General features: G+C 41.2%; 1 protein-coding gene across 1 annotated transcript; it reads left to right on the forward strand.

Moving 5' to 3' along the window:
- Window positions 1-16: 16 nt before the first annotated feature.
- Window positions 17-16,196, forward strand: LOC139703466 (zinc finger protein 709-like). Its single transcript, XM_071606937.1, has 4 exons — window positions 17-165; window positions 11,406-11,532; window positions 11,707-11,767; window positions 12,457-16,196. Exons 1-4 carry the CDS (start codon window positions 163-165, stop codon window positions 16,100-16,102), a joined length of 3,837 nt encoding a protein of 1,278 aa, XP_071463038.1. The 5' UTR covers window positions 17-162; the 3' UTR covers window positions 16,103-16,196.
- The last annotated feature ends 523 nt before the right edge of the window (window positions 16,197-16,719 follow it).

Raw genomic sequence — 16,719 nt, forward strand, 5'->3', positions numbered from 1 at the left:
CGCGAGCATTTCTTCCTCTGCGATTCTGCTTCTCATCCTTCAAGCCGAGAGTTCTCTGCTCCAGGGACTCAGGTGACTCTGCTTTGCCTGTGTCCCCCCCACCCCCGTCTCGGGTGCCTGGAGGTTCCTCAAGAGGACGCTGAGTCACCACAGAACACAAAAATGGTGAGTTTGGGACCAGTGTTGAAGGTATGCGTCACCACCTGCCTTGGTGCCCGGTGCCCGGTGCCCGGGTGAGCTGGGGAGCGCAGCGGAGTCGTGGCCCTGTCCCTTGGCCTCGTGGGGTGAACTGAGTTTTGGGTTTTTGAGGTGAGCTGCTGAGCGTGGCAGAGTCCCCGCTGGAGGGTGGCCCTGGACCCTGTCCCCTGGTTCCCTGGGTTTGGAAGGGCGGCTCAGGTCCCTGGTGTCCCCTTTGCTCCCTACTGGTGGCCCGACCCACTCTTCCCAATGTGGAGGAAGCAGGGCCACAAATGCACCCTCCTTCTCCCAGGGGAGCTCCTCCGGAGGCTGCTGTAAGTCCCCCAAATTGCAGGAGCCTCCTCCCTTCTGAAACCCACCTTCCCTCCAGCTCACAGCTCGGCCAGACGTTCGTTCTTCCCACTCGTTTCAAATGGACACCGTCCGCTAATTGTCACTTCTCATGTAGTGAAATATTGGAGAGAATAGTTTTTTTCTTTTAATTGGGGATCCAAACTCGGGTAGCTTTATGAGTCACATCCCCAGCCTCCACTTTTACTGAATTTTGAGATCTGCACCCACTTGGTGTGGAAGCTGGTCTCCAACCTGTGATCCTTCTGTTACTGCTGTTTACCAGTGACGAGTCCTTGCTTCCCTGAATGCTGAAGTATAACACCAGAGAAGCACGCTGAGGCAAGTGTAGAGTGGAAAGTAGAAGGTTTATTAAAGGACAGCAGAAAAGACTTCTCCCCACAGGAAGAAGGGGACCCAAGAGGTGGAATCCCTGTAAGGGGGAGGTCTTCCCTCTTCTATAGCTAAAGTCTTCTTTCCGCTTTCCCACACTTTGTTTCTCATTATGTTGCAGTGATAGAATGCAGGTGGGAAGGTCCAAAAGGTGGGAGATTGGGGGGCTGGAGGAGTAATGTGGGCAGGAAGGGTCTCGGGTGACTTTTGGATTATGATTAACAGTTCCTTAGAGTGGATTCCTTCCTTGGGGACATTAACATTTCAATTGCTGCTCTGGTTTCCAGGACTCCATTCTCTATAAGGGCCTCTGTTTTATTTATCTTACACAATATTAGACCCAATCTGCCTAACTACCTATCTGTAAATCTGGCTTCACTTCTGCGTTAGCCTTCAAAGTTCCTGGGATTACAGGGCTGTGTGGAGGGGGCAAAACTGTGACTTATGCAGTCAAGGGGAGAAATAAAGAATGTCCACACACTTCTGCCCCTTTCAATGCTCTATTCACTCAAATTACTCAATACAGTTTAACTGTATAGGTTCTTAATCAAGAAAACAACAATCCTTAATGCTAGGCATTGCCATAGACATAATCAATTCACAGCAAACAATTCTAGATTCATTCTAAGCACTGGAAAACACACTTAATAATGATAAGCTAATGAAAGACATCTCCTCTGCATGCTAAGTTCAAAAGTCTTATGTCTTAGGCTTTGAGTCCAGCAGATGCACACTCACTCAGACCTCAGTGACCAGATCTGGAACCAAGGCAGGCTTTTCCTGGTTTGGAGCGGAGGACCAGTTGAGGAGGAGGTTGTAGAGAGGAGTTGCAGCTCTTACCAAGGTCCAGAGAAGGCAGTAGAGTTTGAGAGCAGTGAGGATCACACAGAGACTCAGGAAAGATTCCAAGTGATGGGATGTCAGGTCCTCATCAGACTCTCCAGCTCGAGTGCATCCTTGTTTCTGTTGGCTGAATTCCTGATCATCAGCTCTATCATTTATACTAAATTTTGGGGCTTTGGATCACCCTTTCAATCCTTATCAGCTACCACCCTATTTCTCAGTGACATCATTTATTCTGGGGTCATCTGCACCCTGATCTTCTTGTCTTTCCCTCTTATCAGGCAAGGACAGCCTGGCAGAGGCTTCACTCTCTTTATCAGGGTGAGGGGAAGGAACTTGTTTGAGGCCTTACTGGAGGGATCTGTGGATGTGCCTGGTGAAACTGCAGGTCTTTTAAAATGGAGTTGCTTAGGCTCAGGCCTAAGGCCATTCTAACAAGCCTGTGTCCCTGGTAAGAAGAACACTTTTGAAAGCATTTGTTTTCCATTTGTGATTATTATACTTGAGAGGAAAGAATAATCACTTCACAGTTCTCTGTGTTTGGTCAAAATAATTACTTTAAAAGGAAAAAAAGGCATTTGTTTATAGAACCTAGGGATATTGAATCTTGGGTCATTTTCCAAGCTCCCCTGCCCCAATTTGACATAGATCATTTATTTACTTAAATTTGTTTTTATTAGTTATACATGGCATTATAATGCATTTTGACACAGCACACATAAATAGAGTGTCACTGCTCCTTTTTCTGGTTGTACTCCATGTGGATTCACACCAGTCCTGTAATCATATATGCACATAGGATAATAGTGTTTGATTCATTCTTCTGTTCTTCATCCCCAACTCTTTAAATTTGATTTTCAGATGGGGTCTGGATATGTTGCCCAGCCTGGCCATGTTGCCCAGCCTGACCCTCCTGCTTCAGTTTCTCAAGGTGTTGACATTAAAGGCATTGGCAATCCCAGCTATGGAAAATAGTTCATTTTGATTTAAATATTAATGAGCATACTCAGGAACATGGATTCAAGTGACCCTAAATGATGTATGTGTCCCACCCTGAAAGACAAGGATTAAACCCAGGGGCACTTAATCACTGAGCCACAATCAGTCCTTTTTAGATTGTATTTTGAGACATGATCTCATCAAGTTCCTTATGGTCTCACTAACTTGCTGAGACTGACTTTGAATTTAGCAGTCCTCCTACCTTATCTTCTCAAGCTACTGGGATTACACTTGTGTGGCACTGTGCCTGGCCTACATGAACTTTTATAAAAGAAACTGCGTATCACTACATTAACCAACTGCAATGGTAGGATCATCAGATTTGTGGGCTGCAGAAAGAAAGAAAGGAAGGAAGAAAAAAGAAATTTCTTCTGACTGTTGTTATTACATTCTTACTTTGGTAGATGGTGGGGACTAGATGTCTGGTAAGGGTAGGGATATATTCTGAGAAATTTAATAGTTTTGAGAATTGTGGTCTGATACAGAAATTAAGATAATTGGCTATTAAAGGGCTTAAGATAGCCCAAGATAATTTTTGCTCTCCATACAGAACCCTGCCTTTCCACCCTCATGGTGGTCTGGTTAGCCAAGTCAAGTACTCTGAAGGTTCTTTGATGTAGATGCAACTGTATAGAGAACTTGAGTTCACAGCTGTAAAAATCTTGTGCTTCTCCCTTTATAATCCTTAGGTGTAGACACCATGTCAGATTTCTTGGGCAGAGGTTCCCTTTGGACGCCTCACAGGGTCCCATGTCCTCAGCCACTGTCCTCTCCTGGAGCTGCCACAAGGTGCCCACAGCTGCCCTGGTCCCTGCAGGGTGAACAGAACTTCAGGCCCTGGGTCAGTTCCTCCTAGAGGACACCTGAGGTGTGGGGTGCAGCCTCTCAGGGAAGCTGCTGGGGGCTCTGGGCTGAGGAATCTCCTGGAACAAGCCTCATCTAGACAGCTACTTCCTTGGGACCTTCTTTTACCCAAGCTTTATTCCCATTCCATGGAGAGAGGTGGCCAGTCAGCCTGTGGATGCTGGTGCTGAGGGGCCAGGTCACCAGTGATTCCTGCCCTTTCAGTCTCACAGTGTGAAGGAGCGAAACCTCTGCCAGAGAGTAAGAAACACTCACCCCAGTGCAGGGCTGTGCAAACCTGAAAAGCCTCGTAGAGTGGAGTCATGGTCTAGGTCCCTGGGAGGGTGATCCTAGAGGCATTCAGGAAGCAAGACCAGGAGGGAGCATGTCCCAGATGTCAGGGACCTTCCCTGCCCCTTGAGCCTGACACATGTGTGCTTCCTCAGCACCAAAGCTTTCTGTGTATCACTTTGAAATGATGTGCTCACATTTTGAGGCCCAGGTCTATTTTTTCAGAGCCAAATGGGATGGACTATTATCAAATAGGCAAGAAAGAAGTGGATTTTAAAAAGTCTAGTTACATTTCCATTGTGAAAACAATTACAGCCAGGTACAGTGGTGCACACCTGTGATCCTTGCTGTTCCAGAAGCTGAGGCAGTAGGATTGTAAACTTGAGTACAGCCTTAGCGACTTAGCCAGGCCTTATGTCTGGGGTTGTGACTCATCAGTAAAGTTCCTCTGGGTTTAATCTCTGATCCCAAACCAAAGAAAAAGAACAGAACAGAAAAACAAAAAAACAAACAACAACAACAACAACAAAAACACATCTAATTTATCTTTTGCTACCCCTGAGTATGCATAGAAAATTGGTGAGATTTGATCTTGTCTTTTCAATGATTTCCAATTGAAATCCATGCCCTAGATTCCAGAATGCCTCTTAAGATACAGAGAAACTCTGTCTACCATTATTGCTGCAGGAAATGAATCCATTTCTACAAAAATTGTGGTGGATAAATTTATGAATTTGATTTTATGTAAATTAGTTACAGTCCTGGACAAGCTGATGAATTTGACAGGAATGACAGTTTGTTGTTACTGTTGTTGTCTGGACTTGGCAGGTTCATGTTAGCTGTGTCGTTTTTGGTATCAGCAATGGAACCCAGAGGTGCTTAGCCACTGATCCACATCCCTGGCCCCGTTTAGATTCTTCCTTTTGAGTCAGGGTCTTGCTATATCACCTTGGGCCTCTGACCCCTGAACCACTGTGGTTACAGATGTGCACCATCACACCCATCTTCATTGGAAGTTTTAAGGACAATTTTGGCAATATCTAAAATACCGAACTGTGATCATTTAAAAATCACTGTATACTTTATCAGTGAAATAACAAATGACACCTGTTTTCTGAAAAGGAGAGATATATATGTCTAAGTAAGGGTGCTGATCTTCTCACAAGCACTCTCACCATGTCACCTGATTCCTGTTCCCTCCTAATTACCTCCTCCTAGGGCTACCCATTTGGGAGCTGGCCTTTTAGCTTATGAAACTTGGGAGTAACATAAATGCTCTCTCTAATCTCTCTGTCCTGTACAATATTTTCACTGGTCTTAGATACAGTGTACTATTTTCATTTTAGATATAGTTTTTCTAAGTTCACCCCATAAAACACAATAATCCATGCCCTGAATTTCACATAATTTACTGAAATGCTCTTTGTTTTTTCAAAGAGTGTACATCATGGGCAAGTTCAGTCTCCTTTGTAAGAAAGTGTGTTGTGTTTTCATTGATTTTTGTTGCCTTTTTTATCACTCATTACATATATTTTCAGGGTTTTTTTTTTTTTTTTTTTGTATGTGTGTGTGTGTGTGTACATGGACTGTTGAGGATTGAACCGAGGGCTATCAGGTTCTTACTACTGAGCTACTCTGCACCCCAAAAAAATTCGTATTGGAGACTGGGGTTTACTTATTTGCTGATGTATTGAGTGCTGGGATTGAAACCAGGGACTTGCTCATGCTTATGTTGTCCTCAAAAAAATGAATTTCAATGTGTGAGCAGCATTTTGGAGGTGGGCAGGTGTTTTACTGGGTAACAAACCCAGAGGCACTTGACCACTGAACACGTCCTCACCCCTTCCTATTTATTATGTACCTATTTATTTTTGTTTTTGTTTTGTATAGTTGTAGAGGGGCAGAATACCTTATTTTTGTTAATTTATCTGTGGTGCTAAGGATCATACCCAGTGCCTCATACATGCTAGCAAGTGCTCTGCCACTCAGCTACAATCCCAGTCCCCCCATTTATTGTTGATGAAGACCAAGTTTCACAAAATTTCTGGATGTCTTGCTAAATTGCTGAGAAAGCCTCCAACTTGCCAGTTCCATGTCTTGACCTCTCTAGTGGCTGAAATTACAGGTGCACACCACCACACCAGCAGTTGGAATACCTTTTAGATTTATCATCCAGGGGTTGGGATTGTGGCTTAGAGAAAAAGCGCTCACCTAGCATGTGTGAGGCCTTGAGTTCGATCCTCAGCACCACATAAATATTAAATAAAAAAATTGTACCCACCTAGTACTAAAGAATTAATATATATTAAAAAAAAATTTTTATCATCCAGTTTCTTTCCAGATGGAAATAGTATTGAAAATCAGTTTCGTTGCTCTTGTCCATAGTTTTGAAATTTGTAACTATGACTTTTCTTCTTTACTTTATTTTTTGCATTATTATTTGGGAAAGGTATTCATTATGTAATATTGTTTCTTATGTTTATATTTGTTAAAGTTTATGGCATGGTAGTTCATTCATTTCCTTATTAAATCAATTTTGTTTTTCAGAGCAATGTTAGACTTATAGTTTGTTAGTCAATGTTTTCTAGAGGAAAAGCATCAACACGAAGTGTGATTATAAAAGGGGACTTATTAGATTGGCCTACTTGACCTGAAGCTGGATGTCTACAGTGACCGTCTGCAGCTGGAGAGCTTGAGAAGTAGTAGCTACAGAGTCCAAGAGGCTGAAGTCTCAGAACATGAGAGATCAGTGGTCCCGCCCTTTTCCAGACCAAAGGTTCTGGAAACTCCCTGGAGAATCACAGGCAGAGTCCACTTTGGGAGAGTGAAGAAGGCAGAGTGTGATATCCTCAGGCCATTGCAGCAGCCATTGGAGAAGAAAGGGGCTTTCTCTGCTGCTGCTTCCTTCTTCTTCCAACTTTTGTTCCACCTAAGACACCGTCCTATTGGATGGTGCTGCCTATACCTAAGGAGGTTCTCTAGTTTGGTTCTCTGTTCCACATGCCAATCATTTGTAGACACACCCTCACGGACACACCCAGAGGCCTCTTAATCACAGGTATCTCTTAATCCAATGTGGTTGACAATTCAAATGAGCCATTACATATAGTATCAAACACCCTTCTCTACACTGTTCTCAATATTTTGCATTGATGTTGGATGCTTGTTAGTTACTGAATCAGTATCCTACATTTGATTAAGAGAGTGGATGAAGCAACACTTTATCATCAGCTGAAATCCATCCTTTACCTTAGGGTTCCTCCTCTGTGTGGTGTGATTTTGTGTGTCACATACTCTACATAATAATGTCATACAGAAGTGTTTCAGTGCATCTATAATGTTGTCTCTTCTGGAATGTTCTTGACTTGGAATCTTACTGCACTTGACCTTTCAGACTGGCTTCTCTCACTTAGCAGTCTGCCTTTAAGGGTGCTGTATCTTTACAGGCTGCAGAGCTCACTTTCTGGGTGATATTCTTTGGTGTGGTTAAAATGTACCTTGTCCATTCAGCATTGAAAGGTGCATCTTCCTTGCTTCTAGCTTTGGGCAGTTCTGGATATGGCTGCTGTAGTCACTGCTGAGAAGTTTTCTGTGCATAATTTTCACCTTATTTGCATAGACACCTGGGAGTGTGGTGAATTAATTGTAGAGTGCACCATGTTTATTTTGTAATAGCGTGACTATCTTCCAGAGAGAGTGTTCTTCTCTCCATTCACATGAGCCAGGGAAGGGTTCTTGCTGATTTAAGTTTTCACTGTCTTTTGGAGCTTTTAGTGTTTGGCATTTCACCCTTCCAGTTGAGTACCTGGTGGCACCTCATTGTTCATTTTGAAGTTTCCTAGTTATATGCAGGTGAACATCTTCTCACACATGTATTAACTGTGCCTATTTATTGAATGAGTGTCTTTCCAAATCTTCTTCCCACTTCCAAGTTGGTTGCTTACTTTTTTTACTGAGTATTCTTCATGTATGTTGAATACCAACCCAGTGTCATTATGTGTTGTGACAACATTTTGTCCAGTTCTCCAGCATGTCTTCTCATTCTCTCAAGGGCATCTTTTGAAAAATGCAAACTTCATTTTGATCAAGTTCTATTTACAAGTTTTTCACTCACAGTTCATGTGTTTGATGTTGCATATGAAGCTGTCATGCCAGCCCAGATTTCTCTGTATTTCTTTGTTATTTTAATGATGTTTGGAGTTTTGCATTAGGTACTACAATGTATCGGCAATTTTTTGGTGCAGACAAGTGAACCCTGGGCCTCCTAATTGCCATGCAGGTGCTTTGCTAGAGCTGCAGCCCCAGCTGTGTGTGCTACTTTGAGACTGAGGCTCCACTGGGAGCTCTGTGACATTTGTGAAATGAGAATATTTTCTTTCTCTACATGTTAATTCATGTCCAGTGCTTTGGCAACATTGTCCAAGAGACTATATTTTACATTGATTTTCTTCTGCTCCTTTGTAAAAGATCAGTGGAATATTTTTATACTGTGCCAAATACCACTGTGTCTTGATGATTGTAGATTTTTATTAGCTGTTAACCTCAGGTAGTGTTCATCCTGTGAACTGAGTGTTCATTACTGTGTTGGTTGTTCTGGATCTTTTGTTACTGAAAACATAACTTAAAATATTTTTATTGGGATTATATTGAATCCATAAATAAAGTTGGTAAGAATTGATGGTAACTGAGGCTTCCCATCTGTGAACATAAAAGTATCTGCAAATATTTTCCATGTCTCTGATATTTTTATTAGAAGTTAGCAGTTTTTGTCATACAGATTTTTGTTAGATTTATATATGAGTATTTCTCTTTTATTGGTTCTGTATAAGTGGTGTGTGTTTGTTTTCCTTTTCATTTTGGTGCTGTGTGTTGGACTCAGGGCTGCTATACCATTGAGCTACATTCCCAAAACTTTTAATTTTTTGTTTAGAAACAGAGTCTTGCTACATTGCCCAGGCTGGACTCAAACCTGGGATCATCCTGCCTCGGCCCCCTGATTGTCAAGGACCACAGGCATGGCCTCCATGCCCAGCTTCCTGCTGTCAATAATATAAAAATTTTCCTGTTTATGAACATGACAACACTGATGTCACATCATTGTTTTTCAAGATTCTTTAGTGGATTCCAGTAGCATAGAGGATCATGTTGTCTCTCTATGAAGACATTGTTTTTTTGAGCTTTAGTGTTTTTTTCATTATTCTTGATTTTTTTAACTATTGATATAATCAATATTTATTATTTAGCTTTTTGTTGTGATGGATAATGTCAATTGGTTTTTAATTCTGAATAAGCCTTGCATGTGTGCTGTGTTCCTGGGCCCTGCAGAGGCTGATGTGAGTGCATCTGGGCCACTGGGCTTGACTTCCCACAGTAGTATGCTGGTCCCTGTTAAATTTTAACTGAGTTTTAAATTTTGCACCAGTCTTACAGAGCTGTAATAATTTCCTCTTGGCTGTGTTTATAATTCTTTTTATTTATTTTTGGATTCAATAAAGTATTGTATGATGAGGAATTTTGCATTCATGATCATGAGAGTCTTTCATAGTTTTCTTTTCCATTTAATACTTTTATTTATCTATTTAATTTTGATAATATGGTAAAATATGCCATATAAAGAATAACAAGGGGGGCTGGGGTTCTGACTCAGTGGTCATGAACTTGCCTAGCATGTGCAAGATCCTGGGTTCAGTCCTCATCACCACATAAATAAATAGGATACAGCTATTGTGTTCAACTGCAACTAAAAAAATAAATATAAACAGAAAGAATTAGGAAGTTTTAACTCAACTTCTGTTGTCTGGAAATAACAGTAGAAAATTGGTGACAGGTCTTAAGTGTCTCATGGAAGCCTGTTTGACATGTCTTCCTTTCTTTCTTTTTTTTTTTTTTTTTGAGGGGGTTGGGTTAATTATATATTTCTTAAATTTTTGAAATGTGTTTTAGACTTTCACAGTTAAATGTATAATAAATGATATTTTTCTGCACAATAGTGGGATGAAGTACCCTTTGCCATTTAGATTTCAGTTGGCCTAGACCATCATTGTGATCTATCCCCAAGACACCTGATGTCACTCATAATTTTTCCATGCCATGAAGAACAGCCCACTAAAGGCTTTCTCTTGGGTTTCTACTAGCCTCTGTTGATACTGTCGTGCTTCAAATGTCATGTGTTTTAAGGCCTTGAGCATGGATCTTTGTGAGTGGCAGTGTCATGTTCTGGTAGGTGGTCCTTTTGGCTGTTCCACACTGTGCAGAAATCATAGCCTGCTTAGAGACCCACATGGAGTGGCCTGTTTCACAAGCAGTCAGTGTGGGATAGTTCAGGATTCTGGGCTGCAAACCTGCTGCTTTAACACATCCTGGAAGTACTTGTGCCTGAGGTTTCCTTGCACCAGCTGTGCTACAAGAATGAGGAATCTCTTTCATGACAGACCACCATTGTACATGTGGCCTATCTTGATCAAAGTGTCCTTGAGCAGAACGGTGGTGTGTGTCTCATACTGTACATGATCTGAGTGAGACATCTGCTGTTCAGAAGAGTTTGAAAATCATTGGACATTCATGGTTGCCATGAGGTTTGGGAAAGGATTTTCTGCTGTCTGTTAAGAAAACTATTTTTCAAACCGATATAATTTTGTAAGGCTGTTGTTTGGACAAGGTGACATCTTGGGGTCATCGAGTTCTTTCTGAGACACTTGCCATCTTTTGACACACCCCATTCTGCTTTGACATTAACCACCAGAAATTATTATATTTTTGCGTTCATTAATCATTGTGCTTGATTACTAATTGGGTAAATTTGTTCTGGAGTAAAGCACCTGCAAACTCCTAGTTGTCCTCAGCGTAATCACCCAAGTTGAGCTCAGTCCCCAGTGAACACATTGTGACAACCTGTGTGGAAGATTGTCTAACTGTTGTCTATGAGGGAAACTCTTTAGTGACTCCATACTCTGAGGGTGTGGGTTGGGGCTGACTCTAAGCACTTCTTTAAGAATGGAACAATTGACTTTCAAAAGGAAACAGGAGATCAGTAAATACCATGTTGTCTATATTAACTGTGTATGCCCAGTGAGTCATGGTGGTTGGCAGGATCTCTCAAATGCTGAGTTTTGTGATCCCAGCAATTTCCTACTCAGTTAGCTTTCTTTTCTAAGGGGTAAGTAATAAGGAGAGTGCTAATATTAGCTCTCTACTGCACAGGATATTGGTAAGAAGGTGATAGAGATGCAATCAACAAATAAGATTAGGGTGACCCGGGAGCCCCTCTTCCTTCCTGTGAACTCACCAAAGAAAGGGTGTACAACACTCTACTATTTACTTTGTGTGGGGCCCAAATCTAGTGTTGGAGTGGCTGTGAAGAATTAAATGCACTGGAGATTTCAATGACCAAATTGTGGAATTAATCGAGAGGCCAGGGAATCATGTGATCATCATGCATGTTGAGTATAGATTTCTCATGCTGTGAAATCTCCCCCTGGTCCCCACTACACATTTGTGGGATATTTTAGATCTCAGTGACCTTTGAGGATGTGGCTGTGAACTTCATGCAGGAGGAGTGGGATTTGCTGGATGCTTCCCAGAAGAACCTTTACAGAGATGTGATGCTGGAAGTCCTCAGAAACCTGGCATCTATAGGTAATAATTTGTGTATTTACTTAGAGAATTTGTGTTTTTTTTTTTTTATTATTATTTATGTAGAACATGAAAAGACAATCAGTTGGTGAATTAATGTAGCATAAAATGCACCATGAATTTGGAAAAGCATTTCTAGCTCCTAGAAATTTATAATGTTTTTGTTTGGCATTTTAGGAAACAAATGTGATGAGAAGAACATTGAAAATCAGATTAAAAATTTTGGGAGAAATCTAAGGTAATTTTACTCACAAGAGGAATCCTTGAGGGAATCTGGGGATGTCATATAATTTTAAAAACCAATGCAAGAAATTTGCACAACTTTAAATGTATTTATTCTTATAAGGTTTTTTTACCAGAAATATATACTTCACTGGGACTGAGATTGTGGCTCAGTGGTAGATAGCTTGCCTTGCATGCTTGAGGCACTGGGTTCTCTTCTCAGCACCACATTTAAATCAATAAAATCTATTGTCCACTGAAATAAATTATATATATATATATATATATATATATATATATATATATATATATGTATATATATATATATAGACATAGATATACAGATATATAGATATTCAGTCTATTCAAAGTGCTTGACATGCAAAAAGTATTATGAAATTGCATATATGAGTGTAATTATTTGGATAATGACCATAGGCAAGCTGTGTTGCAAAGCATTGTTTCCTCTCAATCTCTGTATTTTCTGGCAATTTGAACAAGTTTGAAAATCCTAGGCTTTACCTCATGTTGGAAGTGACGTTAACCTAGGACCTTAAATAAATACAACATCATGAATTAATCAAGTATTAATAATGTGCTGGTCATGAGATCCCAATTCTTAAGCAAAGAAAAATTTTAATAGAGTAAATTCATGTGACTGCATTATGTGTGCCAAAGACTTCATATGCCCTTCATTCCTCATAGGCAGATCACATCTCACTGTGGACCCGAACGCTCCAAGCATGAAGAATGTGAAGAGAAGCCATGTGAATTGAAACAATACAGGAAATCTCTGGTTTCTCTCAAAAGTGTTCACACACAAATGTTAACACAAACTGGAGATGGACCCTGTGAAAGTATAGTATGTGGGAAAGTCATCAGTTGTTCCAATGACATTCAAAGGCATGAAGATTCTCATACTGGGTGGCAACCTGATGAATGTCAACAATGTGATGAAGCCTCATCTTCTCCCACAGATGTTCAAAGTCACACAAGAACACATAGGCGAGGTAAAGCTTTTCAATGTGAGGTATGTGGAAAAGCCTTTCATTCCCCCACTTTCTTTAGAAAACATGAAAGAACTCATTCTGGAGAGAAATCCCATGAAGGTAAAGAAGGTGGTAAAACCGTGGTTTCACCCAAAAGTCTTCACAGTCACGTGATCACGCATACTGGGAAAGTACTTTTTAAATGTAATGTATGTGGGAAAGACTTTGCTTACCGAAGTTTATTTAGAATACATCAGAGAAAACATACTAGAGAGAAACCCTATGAAAGTCAACAATGTGGAAAAGCCTACAGTACTTTGTGTTACCTTCAGATACATGAACATATCCATAGTGGCGAGAAGACCAAAGAATGCAAACAATGTGGAAAAGTCTTCACTACTTCTTTATCCCTTGACAGACATGGACAAACACATATTGGAGAGAAGCCCTATCAATGTCAACAATGTGGAAAAGCCTACAGTACTTCATCTTACCTTCAGATACATGAACAAATCCATGCTGGAGAGAAGCCCAATGAATGCCAACAATGTGGAAAATTCTTCACTACTTCTTCTTCCCTTCACAGACATGAACGGACGCATACTGGAGAGAAGCCCTATAAATGTGAACAGTGTGGCAAAGCCTTCACTAACTCCTCTATACTTCACAGACATGAAAAAACTCATACTGGTGAGAAGCCCTATGAATGTCAACAATGTGGGAAAGCCTTCAGTACTTCTTCCTATCTTCAGATACATGAGCGGACTCATAGTGGGGAGAAGCCCTATGAATGTAAGCAGTGTGGCAAAGCCTTCACTAACTCCTCTATACTTCGCAGACATGAAAGAACACATATGAAAAAGAAACCCTATAAATGTCAACAATGTGGGAAAGCCTTCACTACTTTGTCTTACCTTCAGATACATGAACAAATCCATACTGGAGAGAATACCAATGAATGCCAACAATGTGGAAAAGCCTTCACTACTTCTTCTTCCCTTCACAAACATGAACGAACGCATACTGGAGAGAAGCCCTATCAATGTCAACAATGTGGAAAAGCCTATAGTACTTCATCTTACCTTCAGATACATGAACAAATCCATGCTGGAGAGAAGCCCAATGAATGCCAACAATGTGGAAAATTCTTCACTACTTCTTCTTCCCTTCACAGACATGAACGGACGCATACTGGAGAGAAGCCCTATGAATGCAAGCAGTGTGGCAAAGCTTTTACTCAATCATCTAACCTTCACTCACATAAAAAAACTCATACGAAAAAGAAACCCTATGAATGTCAACAATGTGGGAAAGCCTTCAGTACTTCTTCCTACCTTCAGATACATGAGCGGACTCATACTGGGGAGAACCCCTATGAATGTCAACAATGTGGGAAAGCGTTCAGTACTTCTTCCTACCTTCAGATACATGAGCGGACTCATACTGGGGAGAAGCCCTATGAATGTAAGCAGCGTGGCAGAACCTTCACTCTGTCCAATCACCTTCACTCACATGAAAAAACTCATACTGGGGAGAAGCCCTATGAATGTCAACAATGTGGGAAAGCCTTCAGTACTTCTTCCTACCTTCAAATACATGAGCGGACTCATACTGGGGAGAAGCCCTATGAATGTAAGCAGTGTGGCAAAGCCTTCACTCGGTCCAATCGCCTTCACTCACATGAAAAAACTCATACGGGGGAGAAGCCCTATGAATGTCAACAATGTGGGAAAGCCTTCAGTACTTCTTCCTACCTTCAGATACATGAGCGGACTCATAGTGGGGAGAAGCCCTATGAATGTAAGCAGTGTGACAAAGCTTTTGCTCTATCGTCTAACCTTCACTCACATAAAAAAATTCATACGAAAAAGAAACCCTATGAATGTCAACAATGTCGAAAAGTCTTCACTACTTCTTTTAACCTTAACAGACATGAAAGAATGCATACTGGAGAGAAGCCCTATGAATGCAAGCATTGTGGCAAAGCCTTCACTGAGTCCTCTAAACTTCACAGACATGAACGAGCGCATACTGGAGAGAAGCCCTATGAATGTAAGCAGTGTGGCAAAGCCTTCACTAAGTCCTTTAAACTTCACAGACATGAACGAACGCATACTGGAGAGAAGCCCTATGAATGTAAGCAGTGTGGTAAAGCCTTCACTAACTCCTCTATACTTCACAGACATGAAAAAACTCATACTGGGGAGAAGCCCTATGAATGTCAACAATGTAGGAAAGCCTTCAGTACTTTTTCCTACCTTCAGATACATGAGCGGACTCATAGTGGGGAGAAGCCCTATGAATGTAAGCAGTGTGGCAAAGCCTTCACTGACTCCTCTAAACTTCACAGACATGAAAGAACACATACTAGAGAGAAACCCTATGAATGTCAACAATGTGGGAAAGCCTTCACTGAATCCTCTAAACTTCACAGACATGAAAGAACACATACTAGAGAGAAACCCTATGAATGTCAACAATGTGGGAAAGCCTGCCCTACTTTGTCTTACCTTCAGATACATGAACAAATCCATACTGGAGAGAAGCCCAATGAATGCCAACAATGTGGAAAAGTCTTCACTACTTCTTTTAACCTTCACAGACATGAACGGATGCATACTGGAGACAAGCCCTATGAATGTAAGCAGTGTGGCAAAGCCTTCACTCAGTCCACTCACCTTCACTCACATGAAAAATCTCATACTGGGGCGAAGCCCTATGAATGTCAACAATGTGGGAAAGCCTTCAGTACTTCTTCCTACCTTCAGATACATGAGCGGACTCATAGTGGGGAGAAGCCTTATGAATGTAAGCAGTGTGGCAAAGCCTTCACTATGTCCTCTAAACTTCACAGACATGAAAGAACACATACTAGAGAGAAACCCTATGAATGTCAACAATGTGGGAAAGCCTGCCCTACTTTGTCTTACCTTCAGAGACATGAACAAATCCATACTGGACAGAATCCTAAGGAATGCAAACAATGTGGAAAAGTCTTCACTTATTCTTCTAACCTTCACAGACATGAACGGACGCATACTGGAGAGAAGCCCTATGAATGTAAGCAGTGCGGCAAAGCCTTCACTCGGTCCACTCACCTTCACTCACATGAAAAAACTCATACTGGGGAGAAGCCCTATGAATGTAAGCAGTGTGGCAAAGCTTTCGTTCGATCCCATCATCTTCACAGACATGAAAAAACGCATACTGGAGAGAAGTCTTATGAATATCAACAATGTGGAGAACCCCTTGACACATCCAGTGAACCTCACGTACATGGAAGTATTCATGCAGAAGAAAAGCCTAATGAATACCAACAATGTGGAAAAGTCTTTTTCTTGCTTTTTCTTTCACAGACATGAAGGGACTCACACTCAAGAGAAACCCTATCAATGTAAGCAGTGTGGCAAAGGCTTCACTCACTCCTCTCATGTTTGCTCACATGAACGGACTCATACTGGAGAGAAGCCCTGTGAAGGTCAACAATGGGGAATAGCCTTTGTTACATCCCATCAGCTTCACTTACATGAACAAACTCATATTGCAAAGAAATTGTACTGATGAAAACAATTGGCAAAGTCTTCTGTTATTACTGTTCTTCTCATCAACATGTTGGAAGTTTACTGGAGAAAATTTCTTTAAATGTGAAATGTGGTGGATCAATATGTCTTGTCCCCTTCAAACACACTGCTCACTGTGCTGAATATTGTACTGAGGATTTGTCTGCAGATTTGGTCTGGTGGCCTGCTACCACTGAGACACATCCTCATTCATTTTTATATTTTTAATTTTGAGACAGAGACTTGCTGAGTTCCTTAGGTTGTTCTAAAATGCTGAAGCTGGCCCCAACTTGTGATCCTTCAGCCTAAGCCTCCCAAGTCTCTGGGATTAAATGCATACATCACCACATCTGGCTGAATAACTGTTTAAATGTGAAAAAATATGGCAAATCATTCCATTTTCCCTGTTGTCTTCAAAG

The sequence above is a fragment of the Marmota flaviventris genome, chromosome Y, assembly GCF_047511675.1.
Source record: "Marmota flaviventris isolate mMarFla1 chromosome Y, mMarFla1.hap1, whole genome shotgun sequence".
In the NCBI taxonomy this organism is placed as follows: Eukaryota; Metazoa; Chordata; class Mammalia; order Rodentia; family Sciuridae; genus Marmota; species Marmota flaviventris.